Here is a 13,246-nt window from a genome sequence, read left to right on the forward strand (position 1 = left end):
TTTCCAAGCAGCCCGTAATAAGGGCGTCTGGCCCATCTCATCTTTTCCCTCAAGGTCAGCTCCCTTATCAAGCAGCAGCCTAGCAACAGCCTCATACCCATTCTCAGAAGCCCATAATAGCGGCGTCCTGCCATACCAACGATCTTGCGCCTCAAGATCAGCTCCCTTGTCGACTAACAGCTTTACAACAGCGCGATGGCCAAAGTGTGATGCTATAATAAGATCTGTAAGACAATCACGTGGGATGCCATTTACAAAATCCTCATAAATCGTATACCATGCTGAGAAGCTCTTCGAATCAGGATCACAAATTCGTAGAGTCGCAGGTAATATAGCAGCGTTATCGACGATATTGGCTTCGCGGAAATGAGCGCCCCAATTTTCAGAGGAGTATCCCAAAAAAGCGTAGCTATCGGCTACATGTGTGTAGCCGAATTCCCCATTCGCTTCTGTAGTAGGGCTAAGACTGGAATTAAACAAGCTGAGGTAGAGGACGCAGAGCTCGGCGAGAACAGTATGTGCTTGTTGAATAGTGATAGAGTGATGCCAGTGTAGCTCTGATGGGGCAGCTGTACGAGATGCCGAATCTGCGAGGAGGAATTCTCGAGCAGTCTGGTGGAGAAAGTAAACCTTGCCATGGTAGATCGAAATGAACAAACCACACAATGACCTTAGGCGTGACCTAAAGTCGTCTTCATCCTCTAGGTCGATATCCTGAAAGGATTGTGTTGTGTCATTCTGTGCTGAGTCGTCTATATTCATAGCGATATTCATTTCTGAGAGTGACAGCGGTCGACTGGCAGCCAAGATGATACTCAAAGCTTTCCGAACGTCCTTCCCGTTCTTGGACTTGCTCAGAATTCGTTCATATGCCTCATTAATACTCTTGGGAAGTGTATTAATGAGAAGTTCAATCCCTTTCCGTGTTTTCTTGAAGATTTCTTTCTCCAAGTAGTCAAATATAAGATACACCCAGAGATAGGTTCGGTGGGTAATCTTCTGTAGGCTTGTCTTCAAGTAGGCCTTGCTCTCGAGTGACAGTCTTTTCTTTGCTGATAGCCGATTGACTCGATGAGTGATGACATGATTTACCTCCTGACTGATGGCTTCTGACTCTTCCTCTCCTGGTATGTGGATATTTGGAAAGATATTCAAGAGGCCGTGGAATTGTGCGGTGATTTGCTCGTACGGGCGACAGGTGAGAAGATATTTCAGCTTGCTATTGCTTGACTGATCGTCCTGAAATTGGCTCTCGACATTCTGCATCAAGCTCGCAAACTCAGACTCGGCACACTCATCCAAGGCATCAAAGACGATGATTATAGGTCCTGCCTCGGGATCTCCTATAGCACCCCGCAAGATCTTCCAGAGCGACTCTGTGGAGTTTATCAAACCCTGCCCATCTGTGCGAAAATGCGGTATGGCATGCTTGATCAGAGACGGCTTTTGAGAGAAGAGCTGGTGGAGTACTGCAGAAAGTGCTTGACGGGAGGTGTTTTGGTCCTGATCTTTGAAGAAGAAGTAGCAGATGGTTGCTGATCGTGGCAGGCCATCATCGATGAGGTACTTGGCCAACACCGACTTTCCACAGCCAGGGTCTGCTGTGACTAGTAAGGGACCGGACTCCTGTTGCAGCCACGCCTGAAAGTGGTCATGCTTGAGAAACCAGAGGCACGTGTCTTCAACCCTTCTTTCGACTCGATCTTTGTACCACTCGTATGTGGCATCTTTGCCACTAGCCGTTAGACGGAATAGCTGATGACACTCTTGTTCTTCTTTGGATAGCCTCTCCTTGGCGAAATCTTTCTGGATTTGGAGTTGCTCTTTTGCAATATCTCGGCGCTCTTTGGCAAGTTCTTGGAGGCCTATAAGAGTTTAATACATGTTCATGGTAGGATTCAAAGCCCTGAGACTGACCAGATAGAACATCTTTAATCTTCTTCTCCTCTTCAATCTTGTTTGGAGCTATTTGATGGAGAAGATCTTTAGCATATGCTGCAGCTGTCATTGCGGCATAGCCTTGCCAGTCGTCATTCTTATGTGAGTCTGAGTAGTCGCAGATGCCACGAATGACCAGACATGGAAAGTGGTTCATCAATCCGGCAGCTTCCATTTCAAAGCAAAGGACGTCCTTCTTTGCTATGAGTTTATCTCTAGCCAAAGCATCCTTCATGAGTGTATTTGCTGAAGCGACAAGACCGTAGTGGATCGCTGGGACATCGTCGTCTTTGTCCCGCTCAGGTCGCTCAACTAGGCTTGATGGGTCGTTACCGCAACTCGTTGAGCAATCAGCCCTGCCTTTTGGTGAGTGAACAACTGGACTCTGGTAGAGTCTGTCAGAAGATGCTTCCGGCCGCCCGTATTTCTTTTGTAGCCTCGGATTCTTGGCAAGTGCATTGTCGACGGCTTCTTGGATCCGATTCCCTTCACATTCATACTCTGCTCTGAGTCCACCAACTGCCGCCCGCAACAACATTGGTGCTTGATCTAAGAATCCCATCTCTTGGAACTCTTGGCCCTGCACGGCCTTTCCAAAGTCGTACTGAACCACAGCACCCTCTCCCTTATTCGAAATGCCTACCACAACGTCACCGAGACGGATGTCATGGTGCTTACTCGGAGCGCCGCCGCCAATCCCGACCATGAGACCAATTCTGACGTTGGGGAAGCTGTGCAGCATGTCTCTCGCGACGCCCGCCGCAGATGATAGCCCATATTCGCCATCAGGGAGGACTGCTATGACGACGTTGTGCCGTCCAATCCTGCCGAGCGTGTAGTTGTTGTTGTCGTGAGGGGATACATATTCGGGCTTTTCGTGCTTTTCCTCTAGGAACGCCTGGGCGGCAACGTACTCGGATGTGATGGCGCAGATCCAACCGACGGTGTATTTTTGCGGATCAGACATGATTGAGCTTGGAAATGTCGTGTATCAACCTGCAGAGAGTCCCAACTCGATGATATGTTCATAGCATGGAAGTAAGCTTGTTTGTTAAAGCAACAATCATCGCAGCAGCAGAAATCACCTGGGTCGCAATTCCTCTGATCGGGCAGCAAGGCTTTTCCCCGCTCCTGTATCAAATAGCAATACAGCAAACACCATAAGGCATGTTGCATAACCGTCCAATGACATTTGTTGGCACCCTTGACCAATCATACGAGCCATTATCGAGGTACGCTGGAAGTTCCTGTACGGTAATGTAATCAACGGCTCGTCTGTTGTACATGGTTAAATTCACTTCAAGCTTTAAGTGTGAAGGTTTATATATACCTAACGTACTCTAGGTAGATCTTTGATGATTTGTATCCGCGGGTCATTTGATGAACATGTCCTCATGAGCCTGTCGGCTGATGGACGGCCTCTTGGCTTGGTTGATGTAACAGCGACATCGATAATATCAGGTACCTGACTGGCACCTGCTAAGAAACATATGGACATATCAAACTCCAAGGTGGTTCTTTTCCAAGGGTGCTATACCGGGCTGAGATGGTTGATGAGGCTATGAACAAGGCTATTGGCCACGGCGCATCCATCCTCTGACCGGATTGCCTGTCTGTAGCCCGATTGTAGCCACTGGTGGATATCGTCCAATCCGAATCCCTTAAAGTTTTGCTGTGCAATGATGCTGTATGCAGCTGCGCAGCTTGTTGTCGATTCGCCTGGTTGTGGAGGGGGGAGATTTTGGGACTTGTATTGGGCGACGAAAGATAGGGCGAGGTTGAAATTGTCCCTTTCTGTGCCGTTGGTGAGTGATGAATTGATCATGACATCTTGATCGTGTGTGGTTAATTTGCCCAACTGTCTCTGTGAACCTGACATCCAGCAGCAGCGTGGCTCTAAGACCGGCTGATGGTCGTGGGTGCTTGTATGATGGTAGGCGGGTGTCAAAGGAGCAGAACAAGGCTCCCTCCTTGCCTCGCTCTGTAACTGCTCAACTTCGGCTGTAAGCGCCTTGATGCGATGCTCCGCAGCAGCCAATTGTCTCCGTGACTCGGCCAGTTCTGATTCAAGGTCGGAGATGTGAGCCTTGACTTTGGCTCGATGCCGCCGCTGGTTGTTTCGGATTCGAGTTGCTTTTTGTTTTGGACAGCTGGATGACCATTTGGATATCATTGCTGAGGGCGGGGCACCAGGCATGAGTATCGGACCTATGGCCGGTCAAATAACAAGGAGAAGGCGACAGTTGAGTCGAATGCAATGATTACAGCTCTCTACTGTATACCCACGGGACCACGAACAGAAATTGGAAATGGAGATTTATGTACACTCTTTTTCGACCGCGGTGTCGGGGAGATGCGATTCGGACGATGAGAGGGGCGGTGACATATCGAATAGTTGCCATATCGAGGATAGTGTGTGTATGATGTAAAGAATGCACACCCAAATGAACTCAATTGGCTGGAAGGAGTTCGAGTCAAGCACTTGATGGTAGCACTGTTTGGCCCCAGCGTTTGATGGTTGACTGGGGGTGCATATATGGGTATGTTGGTAGTGTCAAGTTGATTCAGGTATAAAGAGACCTCAGATTCCTCCAGCCCACGGCCTTTCCCTGCCATTCATTACTGAAGAACGGAGACCGGCATTGTACTATCTTCACCATGAGCGCTCAGGACATTTACGCCGAAGTGGGCAAGCGATACTCGGCTGCTGCAGAAGGCGTCGAAGCCCAGTATGCCTCTTCTGTCGCAAAGGCCTTTGGATACTCAGTGGAAGAGCTATCAGACATCCCTCAGAGTGCCAACCTTGGCCTCTCTTGCGGTAATCCCCTTGCAATGGCCACTCTCCGTGAAGTTCGCTTCCCTAAAACTGGAATGTCTCTGTGAGGTTTGACTGACAAGTGACAATAGGGAGAGACTGTCGTTGACCTTGGGAGCGGTGCCGGGTTTGACGTTTTCCTTGCCGCCAATAAAGTTGGTCCAAAGGGTCGAGTGATTGGCGTGGACATGAACGAGGTGAGCTTTGGTCATGAATTGCAGGAAGTTATTCACCTAACTATCCAACACGCACAGGATATGCTTAGAAAAGCCGAGGAATTAAAAGCTTCCTCCGGCAAGCACAACGTCGAGTTCGTCAAGTCGCAAATCACACATATTGCTCTCGAGGACGGCATCGCAGACTGCATCATCTCCAACTGCGTCGTCAATCTTGCCCCAGAAGAAGAGAAGCAGCTCGTCTTCAACGAAATTTTCCGTCTGCTGAAGCCCGGTGGACGAGTTGCCATTTCGGATATCCTTGCCAAGAGCGCACTGCCGGAGAAGATTAGGAAGAGCATGGCCCTGTACGTTGGGTGCATTGCTGGAGCGAGCCAAGTGGGCATGTACCGAAAGTATTTGAGGGAAGCTGGTTTCCACGGTTGGTGAACTGAAGTTTACGGTCTTGGAGACCGGTTACTGACTGGAAAGGCTAGGCGTTGTTATACAGGATACAGGAAATGACTTGAATGTCTACCACAGGACGGCTGTGGGCGACTCTGCTAGCGATGGCACCGCTCGAGATGCTTACGACCGGGGGCAAGAGGCGTCTTGCTGTGCAAAAGGCTGTTCCAGTGCGACAGAAGATGACTTGATCATCAAAGATGTGGACTTTAATAAATGGACTGGTAGGTGAAGCGTGATTTCTCTTTCATTGCGATGCTGACCTTATCACTCACGCAGCTTCGTACAACATTTTCGCGGTCAAGGAGTAAGAGGTGGGCTATTACACGCGGATGACAGGACATATCTAAATCATGTTAACAGAGGATCTTGCCTTGGATAGCTCATACGTCTATCCTTCTTCTTCACACTCATTAACGCATATTGTATCTTCTCATGCTACTCAAGGTTTGCATACAAACCACACGAATAGACGCTCGAATTCACCTCACCTTATCCAAGGAAGAGTTGTCTCAAGCCCTCGGCATGACTGGCTAGCATACGCCGACGCCGTGAACTATAGCCCTTTCTGGTAACCTCGGGCACTCAAGAACCAAATTTAGTGACGAATCCCAAAAACTGGCGTTGCTAGTGGAGTCAACCGAGCAGGGAAACAACCACAGCGTGAACCTCAGGATGGGCACCACGAATGATAAGCTGGCTAAACACCCTGGGCATAGACCTTTCTATCACGCTCATCCAAGTAACGCCTTCTACTTGTCCTGTAAATTAAAGCTGAATGGACGATTCACCATATGCAGATACGAGCGGCCTGCTGGTCACAGCCGCCAATCCGGCGCATGATGACTTGCCGGGGATAGATCACAGTCGCTGTGTCGCTCTACACAATCATCTCGTCCATTATGCCTAGATAGCTGAGGGCCGCCCGCCTACAAAATTACATGGCATCAACAAGACCTTCTTCACCGCCTACGGGAATGCCGCCGAGGCACTTCGCAAACAACTCAACCCCTCGCTAATTGCTTTTCTTGCCGCCGCTCAGCTGCCTCCTAATGACCACGACAATATTAATTCTGCGCCATTGTTCATCTAGGCTGCCGGCATCTCTAAGCCAGACGACTTGTTTCTTCAGGAAGCGGCCGACCTTTTTGACGAGCCAGTTGACAGCCTGATCTGTCTGTATTATCCCAACATCGGTCACGGGGGAGAACGAGGAGGCGGCCTTTTATATCACCAAGGCCATCATCGAGCCGCTGTGTTGATGCACATGGACGACTATGACTATGTGCTGCCATTTGAGGCGCATAGAGAGCTTTGGCATCCTCTCGAGACGGTCCTTTCCAACTGGATCAGTCTTATTCATCTTGGAAAGGCTATTGTCACAGCCTCGCCTAGAGATGAGCCTGGTCTCTTTGGCAACGAAAAAATTGGACCTTGGGAATGGAGGCCGTATAGCGAGGCTCAAGTTTCTAGTTGCGTAGACGCATGGAATCAGCTCTGTGAAGCCATCGAGGAACGTATCCCATCAAAAGGCAGCAATATTGATACGAACAGTCCTCAGCCTTTACTCGCCTCCAGTGCCTTGGATACGGCATCAATCCCGGATCCTTGTTTTGCTCGCTCATTTCTGACCAGCGCACGCCGGCCCTGCTTCCAGCGCATCGCACCCGGTCTTTTCTTGCCTCCTGCTGACGCCGCAGCGTTTGCGGCAATACAGCCATTCACCGGATTGCCTCGCTCTCATGGTGCGGTAATACCACCGGTATGCCTCTTCCCCGCCGCACCATGCGAGCGTGAAGCTGTCTTGACGGCATCATCAAGCCCCTTTTGCGGCGACTTCCGTCCCACACCCGCCAATTCGGCCGTCCCGTCCAAAGTCAGGGCAGGCGTGTACAGTGAGTCCGTGGATAGAAACTCGGGTCACGACTACGCGGAGGAGGGGTTTCGGCTGCTTCTTCCGTACGGCTTCGACAACGATTGGAATGGCAGTGATGGCGCCCGCAAAAGCGACGGTTCGCTTATTGACAGAGGCAAGCTGGCGGATCTCTTTCAGCATGGATACAAGCCTTTTGGGGGAGACTATTATCGCCCTCAGCGTCTAGAGCGTCTACTAGACTGTTGGTGCAAGCTGATCGAGGAGGGCGTCTGGTCTGTTGGGCCGGAAGGCGTACAAGGAACCATCGACAAGTTCAAGGATGCGGGGACGACACATTGGAGAGACTATGTCATCCCGCTGACTTGGTGACGACTCGTACATTGGGGGGTGTTTGGCTCATCTGGAAAATGCTGCCTCGCTTCTTGATTGACGGCCCGGATTTTGTGTATAAAGCTGTCCTGATGTGGATCGATTCGCGCGTCTTCACCTGAGGAAGATCGGAAGTTGGACAATGCTTTCCTTCTATAGCCCCCTTGTGAAGACACTTGAGCATTGAGACAGCCAGTTAATTATCGCCGGTGAAGATCCCAAGCATCTCGGCCTCCAGCTATACTTGGGTCATAGGTAGGTATGGACAACAGCTCGCCATCCGATATACACCTGACTCAAAAGCAGATAGTGAAATTCCACGCTGGCTTGTTCCAACATCAAAAATTGCTTGGCTCTCGGGGGCCTCATTACCATACCGCTTCGCACTTCGTCACAACAGAGGCAAGGCCTTTCACAGCTTCCTGTAAGTTCAACGAGACAAAAAGAAAAGATTTATAAAGAGCAAAAATACAAAAAACATACAACAGCCGGTGTTCGCTGGTGGTCACCCACCCAACTACTAATCTGCCGGTTAGTGGCTTATCTATGGGGGAGCAGACGGGACCCCGAGTTTTCCACTACCTATGGTCGTATGTGCTAGAAAATAGCTCAGTTGGGTATATATCAGGGAGGTGGGAAGTTAAAATTTGCACTCATGGAAATATCCTCTACAAACTGCAGCATAGTCTATATAGCTACCAAGAACTGATATACACCTTTTTACGTATGCCGATGTCTTTGATGATTGTAGTACAAAGGCCGTATCTTACATACGACTGTGATGCAAGTTTTTTTAGATATTGGGAGCAAGACAGCGTTTGGTTCAGTATGCCGCCTTCATCACTGCCATGGCACTCGCTCACATCGTCTGCAGTATGTTTGTGAATGCTTCTAATAAATATCAACCTTTCTAAGAGAGAAATTACCAGGTAACTTTATTCACAGCAGTTACCTTGTCCTTCTAGTCCCATAAGATCTGCATCTGTAAACGAAGTCGCCACATCATTGTATTCATCTAACTAGCCAACGGTGCATGACGCGTTCTTCCTGGCCGGTTGGCTCCTCAATCGTCAAATCTGTCATAGTACTTGACATCGAACCTGCCATCGGCGTTTTGGACCACACGGGCGTAGAATTTGCCCATGCCCTCGCCTTCACTGAAGTCAATGGTAGCACCATCCCTGGTAACAGCGTGATAGTCAACAATTTCGCCGGGAACCTGCTGGCTCTCGGAGACGTAGAACTTCATCTTGGGGCTGATTTGGACTTTCATATTGTTGTGGGGAGCAACCTAATACTCCACAGATCAGAAACTGGAATAGCAAAGTTGACCAGGGAGGTTAGATAGAGTAACGTACCGACGCAACGGGGGCGACCTGCCCACGGTTATTGACTTTGGCAAGTCCCAGTAGGTACGTGTTGTTGGGCACGTTGAAGTCGGAGCCAGTCTGGATTTCAAAAGCCCCAGGGACGGCAGTCGACTCGACTTCGGTGATCGTGGGGAAGCTTTGAATGACCTGCTTTTCAAAGGTGCCTGCTCAGAGAGAGGATTCAGTCAGCCTTGCCCTTCTGAGTGGATTTTGCTAAAAGAGAGAGGCATCTCCAGCTTCTAATTACTCACTTCCAGGCACAGTACTTGTACCGAGACGGGCCAGCAGATTCATGCCACTGTTGATGACGACGCCTGGTGCCGGTGCGGTAGGAGCGGTACCGACCCCTTTGATAAAGTATACTCGTTAGCACAGGCATAAGAAAAGGTTCGGTCCAGTCTTTTCTTACAGGCGAAGAAGTCCAGGCCAGAGCGAATCTCGAAGTTTCCATGGTAAGGCACGAACGAGGTATACCAGACGTTCATCCAAGGCTGCAGGCCGCCAGTGAAACTTGGAGGTTCTATGAACACCGCATAGTTGGTGTTCGCACCGCGCTCATTTCCAACAGAGATGGTCCAGCTGGAAGACATTCTGGTTGAGGACTCGAGTAGTTAAATGGCCTTTAAAGAGTGCCGTGTTGTTCGAGTTGTGTGTCAAGATGAGGACAGGATGGATGAGAACGGAGGGAGGCGGACACCTGCTTATATACATGAGAGGGGATATGCTTTCTGATTAGCAGATATCGAACCTAGGTAATGCATGCTCTCATGGGAAATGTTGTTCATTAGAAAGCCTAATGTGCGTATCATCTATTAGGAAGGTCATTCTAAGGTGTATCAGCTGTGGCTGGCTGAAGTGAATATCCAAATGTTTCCTGCAGGCTCCTCCCCCTTGCTCTGTCGGCTACTCTTCTGTTACATAGTATGACACTCAATATGCAAGCCTTGACTTACAAGGCCCAGGCTTGATGATGGTGACAAGATGAATTACGTGTCTTGCCGATCAAGGAAGAAAAGTGCGTATGATGTATTAAGTGAAGTGTCTCTTCCCTGCCAAGCAGACCGGTATATTTGACGATCCAGGCTGTCACCACAGTGTGTTGGGTAGCACTTGCAAAAGTCTCGGCAACGCAAAAGCTGAGGAGTTGTATGCAGGCCGCCTTGTCAGTGTCTCACCGGTCAATGCCCGCAGCCACTTAGACAACAGGTGTTGTAATGGAAAGTGGCCGCTAACGCAGCTGCACAGCGTCCTGCAGGGCCAGTGATCTGGGGCAAGGAACCTGCAGCCGGTGAATGCAAATTCATGTACTAGTAAGGCCTCGAGCTCCTCAGCCGCATCCCCGCTATGGCTGCCATGAAGCAGATGGGACGCTATATTTGGTTTTAAGCCGTGTAACAGCTGTTTGATGCCAAGTTTCTTGCTGTTGAGGGGAGTTGCACATATCTGATCAGCAGTGGTCGGCTAAGCTGAGCGGATTGCATCTCAGCTCCATATGTTGTGCATCAGTGCTTAACCTACTGATCGACCACCATCTGTGTACGTCCAGCTTGCCAAAGCATTGGTTGATCTGCGTTAATAAGGACCAAATAGCGTCGATGGGGATCGCACGTATCACATTCGCACATACCACCGCATATGCATTGCAGCCCCTTATGGAATAAGAATGTGAAGAAAGGCCCTTCTTCCATTGACATAGTCTTTTTTCAGTTCGGGACACACCTATACGTACCTTACAAACGCTATCTCTCGGGGATCTGTACCGGCCTGAGATCTCTCGATCATGGCCAATGCAAAGAGCCGCTCACTGCTTGAAGAGGCCGAAATTGGATCATATATGGATTAGACTAGCATTTGATTCCCTCGCAAGATCAATTATCGCATTACGTTACTCCTATGGGGTTAACATTTGGTTGATGCGGCTGCACTTCAACGTGGCATCCATCGTATTGCGAATTCGTTCAGACGCTCGATTGCGTGCATCTCCCTTACAGGACGTAGGCCGCCTCTGTCTGCCTCATTACATCTTTGAGGTGTAAGGCCTGAGCTTACATTCCAGATAACCTGTCAGCCTGAGACATACGGACGCCTCTATCCCCTGCCATGAAGCGCTAGCATGGTCTTTGGCAAAGGATCTGCATGTATCATTGAATCAGCTCTTGATGTTTGCATGCGTGTCTTGGAAGTATTAGGAATGAGACAAGCTGTGGCTGCGAACCAAAAAAGAGGAGAGCTGCGTCATTTGTATATGAGGTAGAAACACCAATTGGGCTTGCAGGCCGATGGAGCACGATGACTTGGCTACAGCCATGGTCACGCAGCCGATGTCGACAGACTACCGAGGAAGTTGGTGTTTCTATCTGTACCTAACGTGCAATGAGCAAAGAGCATGCCAAAGTCTTCTAGTAAGAGTCGTGAGCCCTGCAATCCTTACACACATCCTCTACATGTTTCGACATGTCTTCTCCATTCAGCGGCTGCACCTTGTCTTGCAACATCCACCACCCCGATCGAGGCTGAAAAGTATCGATTTCCCCATGTCTCTCACTTGCAGTTGCTGTTACACCCACTGACCCGACAATGATAGTGGTATCATAGTCAAGCATCGTATTTCCGTCCAGAACCTTGACCGGCACCTCGACCACGGCTCGTGGCACGCTTTTGACGCCAATAACTGGGAAGACAACGTCATCGATAACCTGCCTCTTCCTATCTTCGGTTTGTTCAAACGAGTGGTCTGCTAGCTCTTTGTCCGTATACTGGTGGATCATGCGGCCTTTCTCATCCCAGAAGCAGAACGCCGTGATCCAGCCCGATAGTGAGATGAGTCCCCGCCCTGAGCCCTCCTCACCGGCTTCATGAACTGCCCTCATCCAAAAGTCCTTGACGTCTTCATCGTCTGGTCGATCGAATGTTTCGACCATCTTCTCCACCACCTTGGTGAGCAGCTTGCTCCAGTGCGCAGGTTCTTCGCCAAATGTCGCCAGCTTGGGCAGTCTTTCGAGGAGCTTTACCCAGTCATCCCTCTCCCCTTCAAGCGTGACACTTGGGAACCCGCAGCCCATCAATATGATGTACTCAAAGTATGCCTTTGTAGTGGCCATCATGACCAGTGCCCCGACGCTTATGTCATTGTCGGTTGTAGTTGTAAAATCTGGCAAGATCCAGCTTCGAAGCTCAGGGTCAAGCACGTTGCTCTGGATCAGTGTGGTGAACTTCTCTGCCGCAGATGCAACGTCTAGTGTCGCCATGCTTTGGGGCGACATGTCGACGACGAGCTTCTTCTTGCCCTCGTGATTGACGAAGTGACTTCTTAATTCCTCGGCGTGGCCGTTAACATAGAAGCTAAACTGTACCGTGATAGCCAGCCAAATGTCGTCAGGCCGGAGAACGAGATGAAGATCTTGCTGAAACGCGCGGATGATGCCATGGACGAAGCCGTTTGCATATGGTACCACGTTCAACGCCTTTTTGCGATCGATATCGCCAAAGGAATGATGTAGAACCTTGCGTGCCTCGGGACCTTTTGGCTTATCGGTCCTCACTTCGTCGGCGAACTCTGCTTCTGGACCTGGCACGTATGTCCACTCTCTTGATGCCTCTTTGAGGAGGTTGGCGGAAGATGTGACTGCCGCGTCATTGTTCGACCCGACGATGTCGGGCTTCGGCCTGGTTACCACGCGGGTGGAGGTCATGGCATAGACGCCGTCTGGTGCTGGCTCAACGTCGTTGATCGGAATGAATCGAGAGCGAATTGAGTTGACCGGCAGGAACTTGAGTAGCGCAATCAGTGCGCAGCAAAAGAGACACAGCCTCCAGATCAGGCGCACGCTTTCAAGGGTTATTCTGCGAGAAGAACGAGAATTAGAAGTATCTTTTGTCATTTTGTCTCTTTTCATTCTTTGTTGTGGTTTGCCTTTGGTTGCCAGCTCTCTTCTCAAGAATAGGAAAGATTTTTTAAAGGAGATCCAAAAGGCCAGATGACCGCTTCTCGTATTATGATGCTCGTGTCAACATTGTGATAGCCTAATTGCCAGCAAGAAAGCCTTTGTGCCTAGAATGCCAAGCAAGTGTACTTTAAGCAATGGATGGAATGAGAAATACGATATCTGGAAAGGACACGGAACCCATGGAAGTCGTTCGCCCCGATTAAGCTTGAGTTAGTGTATGCAACTTTAAAAGAGGCGGGTGGTAAATGCAACCCCACCACAAGAAGATGGGGTGAATCCGGACTCTGTTCTTTTCATAACTCGAGGTCAGT

The 13,246-nt window shown here is 49.7% G+C and overlaps 7 protein-coding genes across 7 annotated transcripts in view; 3 read left to right on the forward strand and 4 right to left on the reverse strand.

The window, feature by feature from the left end:
* Nucleotides 1-2,905, reverse strand: part of BBK36DRAFT_1172698 (purine and uridine phosphorylase) — a gene marked incomplete at both ends in the record, with an annotated part of 3,547 nt that extends 642 nt beyond the window's left edge. Inside the window, 2 exons of the mRNA XM_024895764.1 lie at nt 88-1,865; nt 1,918-2,905. Of these exons, the coding sequence (XP_024745451.1) occupies nt 88-1,865; nt 1,918-2,905 (2,766 nt within the window). The remainder of the gene's footprint in view (nt 1-87; nt 1,866-1,917) is intronic.
* Nucleotides 2,906-3,469: 564 nt separating this feature from the next.
* Nucleotides 3,470-4,111, reverse strand: BBK36DRAFT_1129896 (hypothetical protein; the record flags this gene model as incomplete). The annotated part of the gene is made up of 1 exon (XM_024891783.1): nt 3,470-4,111. One exon carries the CDS (start codon nt 4,109-4,111, stop codon nt 3,470-3,472), a length of 642 nt encoding a protein of 213 aa, XP_024745452.1.
* Nucleotides 4,112-4,596: 485 nt separating this feature from the next.
* Nucleotides 4,597-5,605, forward strand: BBK36DRAFT_1172700 (NAD(P)-binding protein; the record flags this gene model as incomplete). Its single annotated transcript, XM_024895765.1, has 4 exons — nt 4,597-4,788; nt 4,846-4,950; nt 5,008-5,350; nt 5,406-5,605. 4 exons carry the CDS (start codon nt 4,597-4,599, stop codon nt 5,603-5,605), a joined length of 840 nt encoding a protein of 279 aa, XP_024745453.1.
* A 546-nt stretch (nt 5,606-6,151) lies between these two features.
* BBK36DRAFT_1172701 (hypothetical protein) lies at nt 6,152-7,618 on the forward strand (the record flags this gene model as incomplete). Its single annotated transcript, XM_024895766.1, has 3 exons — nt 6,152-6,245; nt 6,288-6,456; nt 6,541-7,618. The coding sequence occupies 3 exons, from the start codon at nt 6,152-6,154 to the stop codon at nt 7,616-7,618; spliced, it is 1,341 nt and encodes a 446-aa protein (XP_024745454.1).
* A 462-nt stretch (nt 7,619-8,080) lies between these two features.
* On the forward strand, nt 8,081-8,503 carry BBK36DRAFT_1185657 (hypothetical protein; the record flags this gene model as incomplete). Its single annotated transcript, XM_024896451.1, has 1 exon — nt 8,081-8,503. A coding segment is annotated over one exon (423 nt), but the record flags the coding sequence as incomplete, so codon positions are not given.
* Nucleotides 8,504-8,681: 178 nt separating this feature from the next.
* BBK36DRAFT_1129730 (hypothetical protein) lies at nt 8,682-9,578 on the reverse strand (the record flags this gene model as incomplete). The annotated part of the gene is made up of 4 exons (XM_024891766.1): nt 8,682-8,909; nt 8,977-9,152; nt 9,240-9,335; nt 9,398-9,578. The coding sequence occupies 4 exons, from the start codon at nt 9,576-9,578 to the stop codon at nt 8,682-8,684; spliced, it is 681 nt and encodes a 226-aa protein (XP_024745456.1).
* A 1,809-nt stretch (nt 9,579-11,387) lies between these two features.
* On the reverse strand, nt 11,388-12,680 carry BBK36DRAFT_1185661 (hypothetical protein; the record flags this gene model as incomplete). Its single annotated transcript, XM_024896452.1, has 2 exons — nt 11,388-12,525; nt 12,574-12,680. The coding sequence occupies 2 exons, from the start codon at nt 12,678-12,680 to the stop codon at nt 11,388-11,390; spliced, it is 1,245 nt and encodes a 414-aa protein (XP_024745457.1).
* Between the last annotated feature and the right edge of the window lie 566 nt (nt 12,681-13,246).

Source organism: Trichoderma citrinoviride (assembly GCF_003025115.1).
Source record: "Trichoderma citrinoviride strain TUCIM 6016 unplaced genomic scaffold BBK36scaffold_18, whole genome shotgun sequence".
In the NCBI taxonomy this organism is placed as follows: domain Eukaryota; kingdom Fungi; phylum Ascomycota; class Sordariomycetes; order Hypocreales; family Hypocreaceae; genus Trichoderma; species Trichoderma citrinoviride.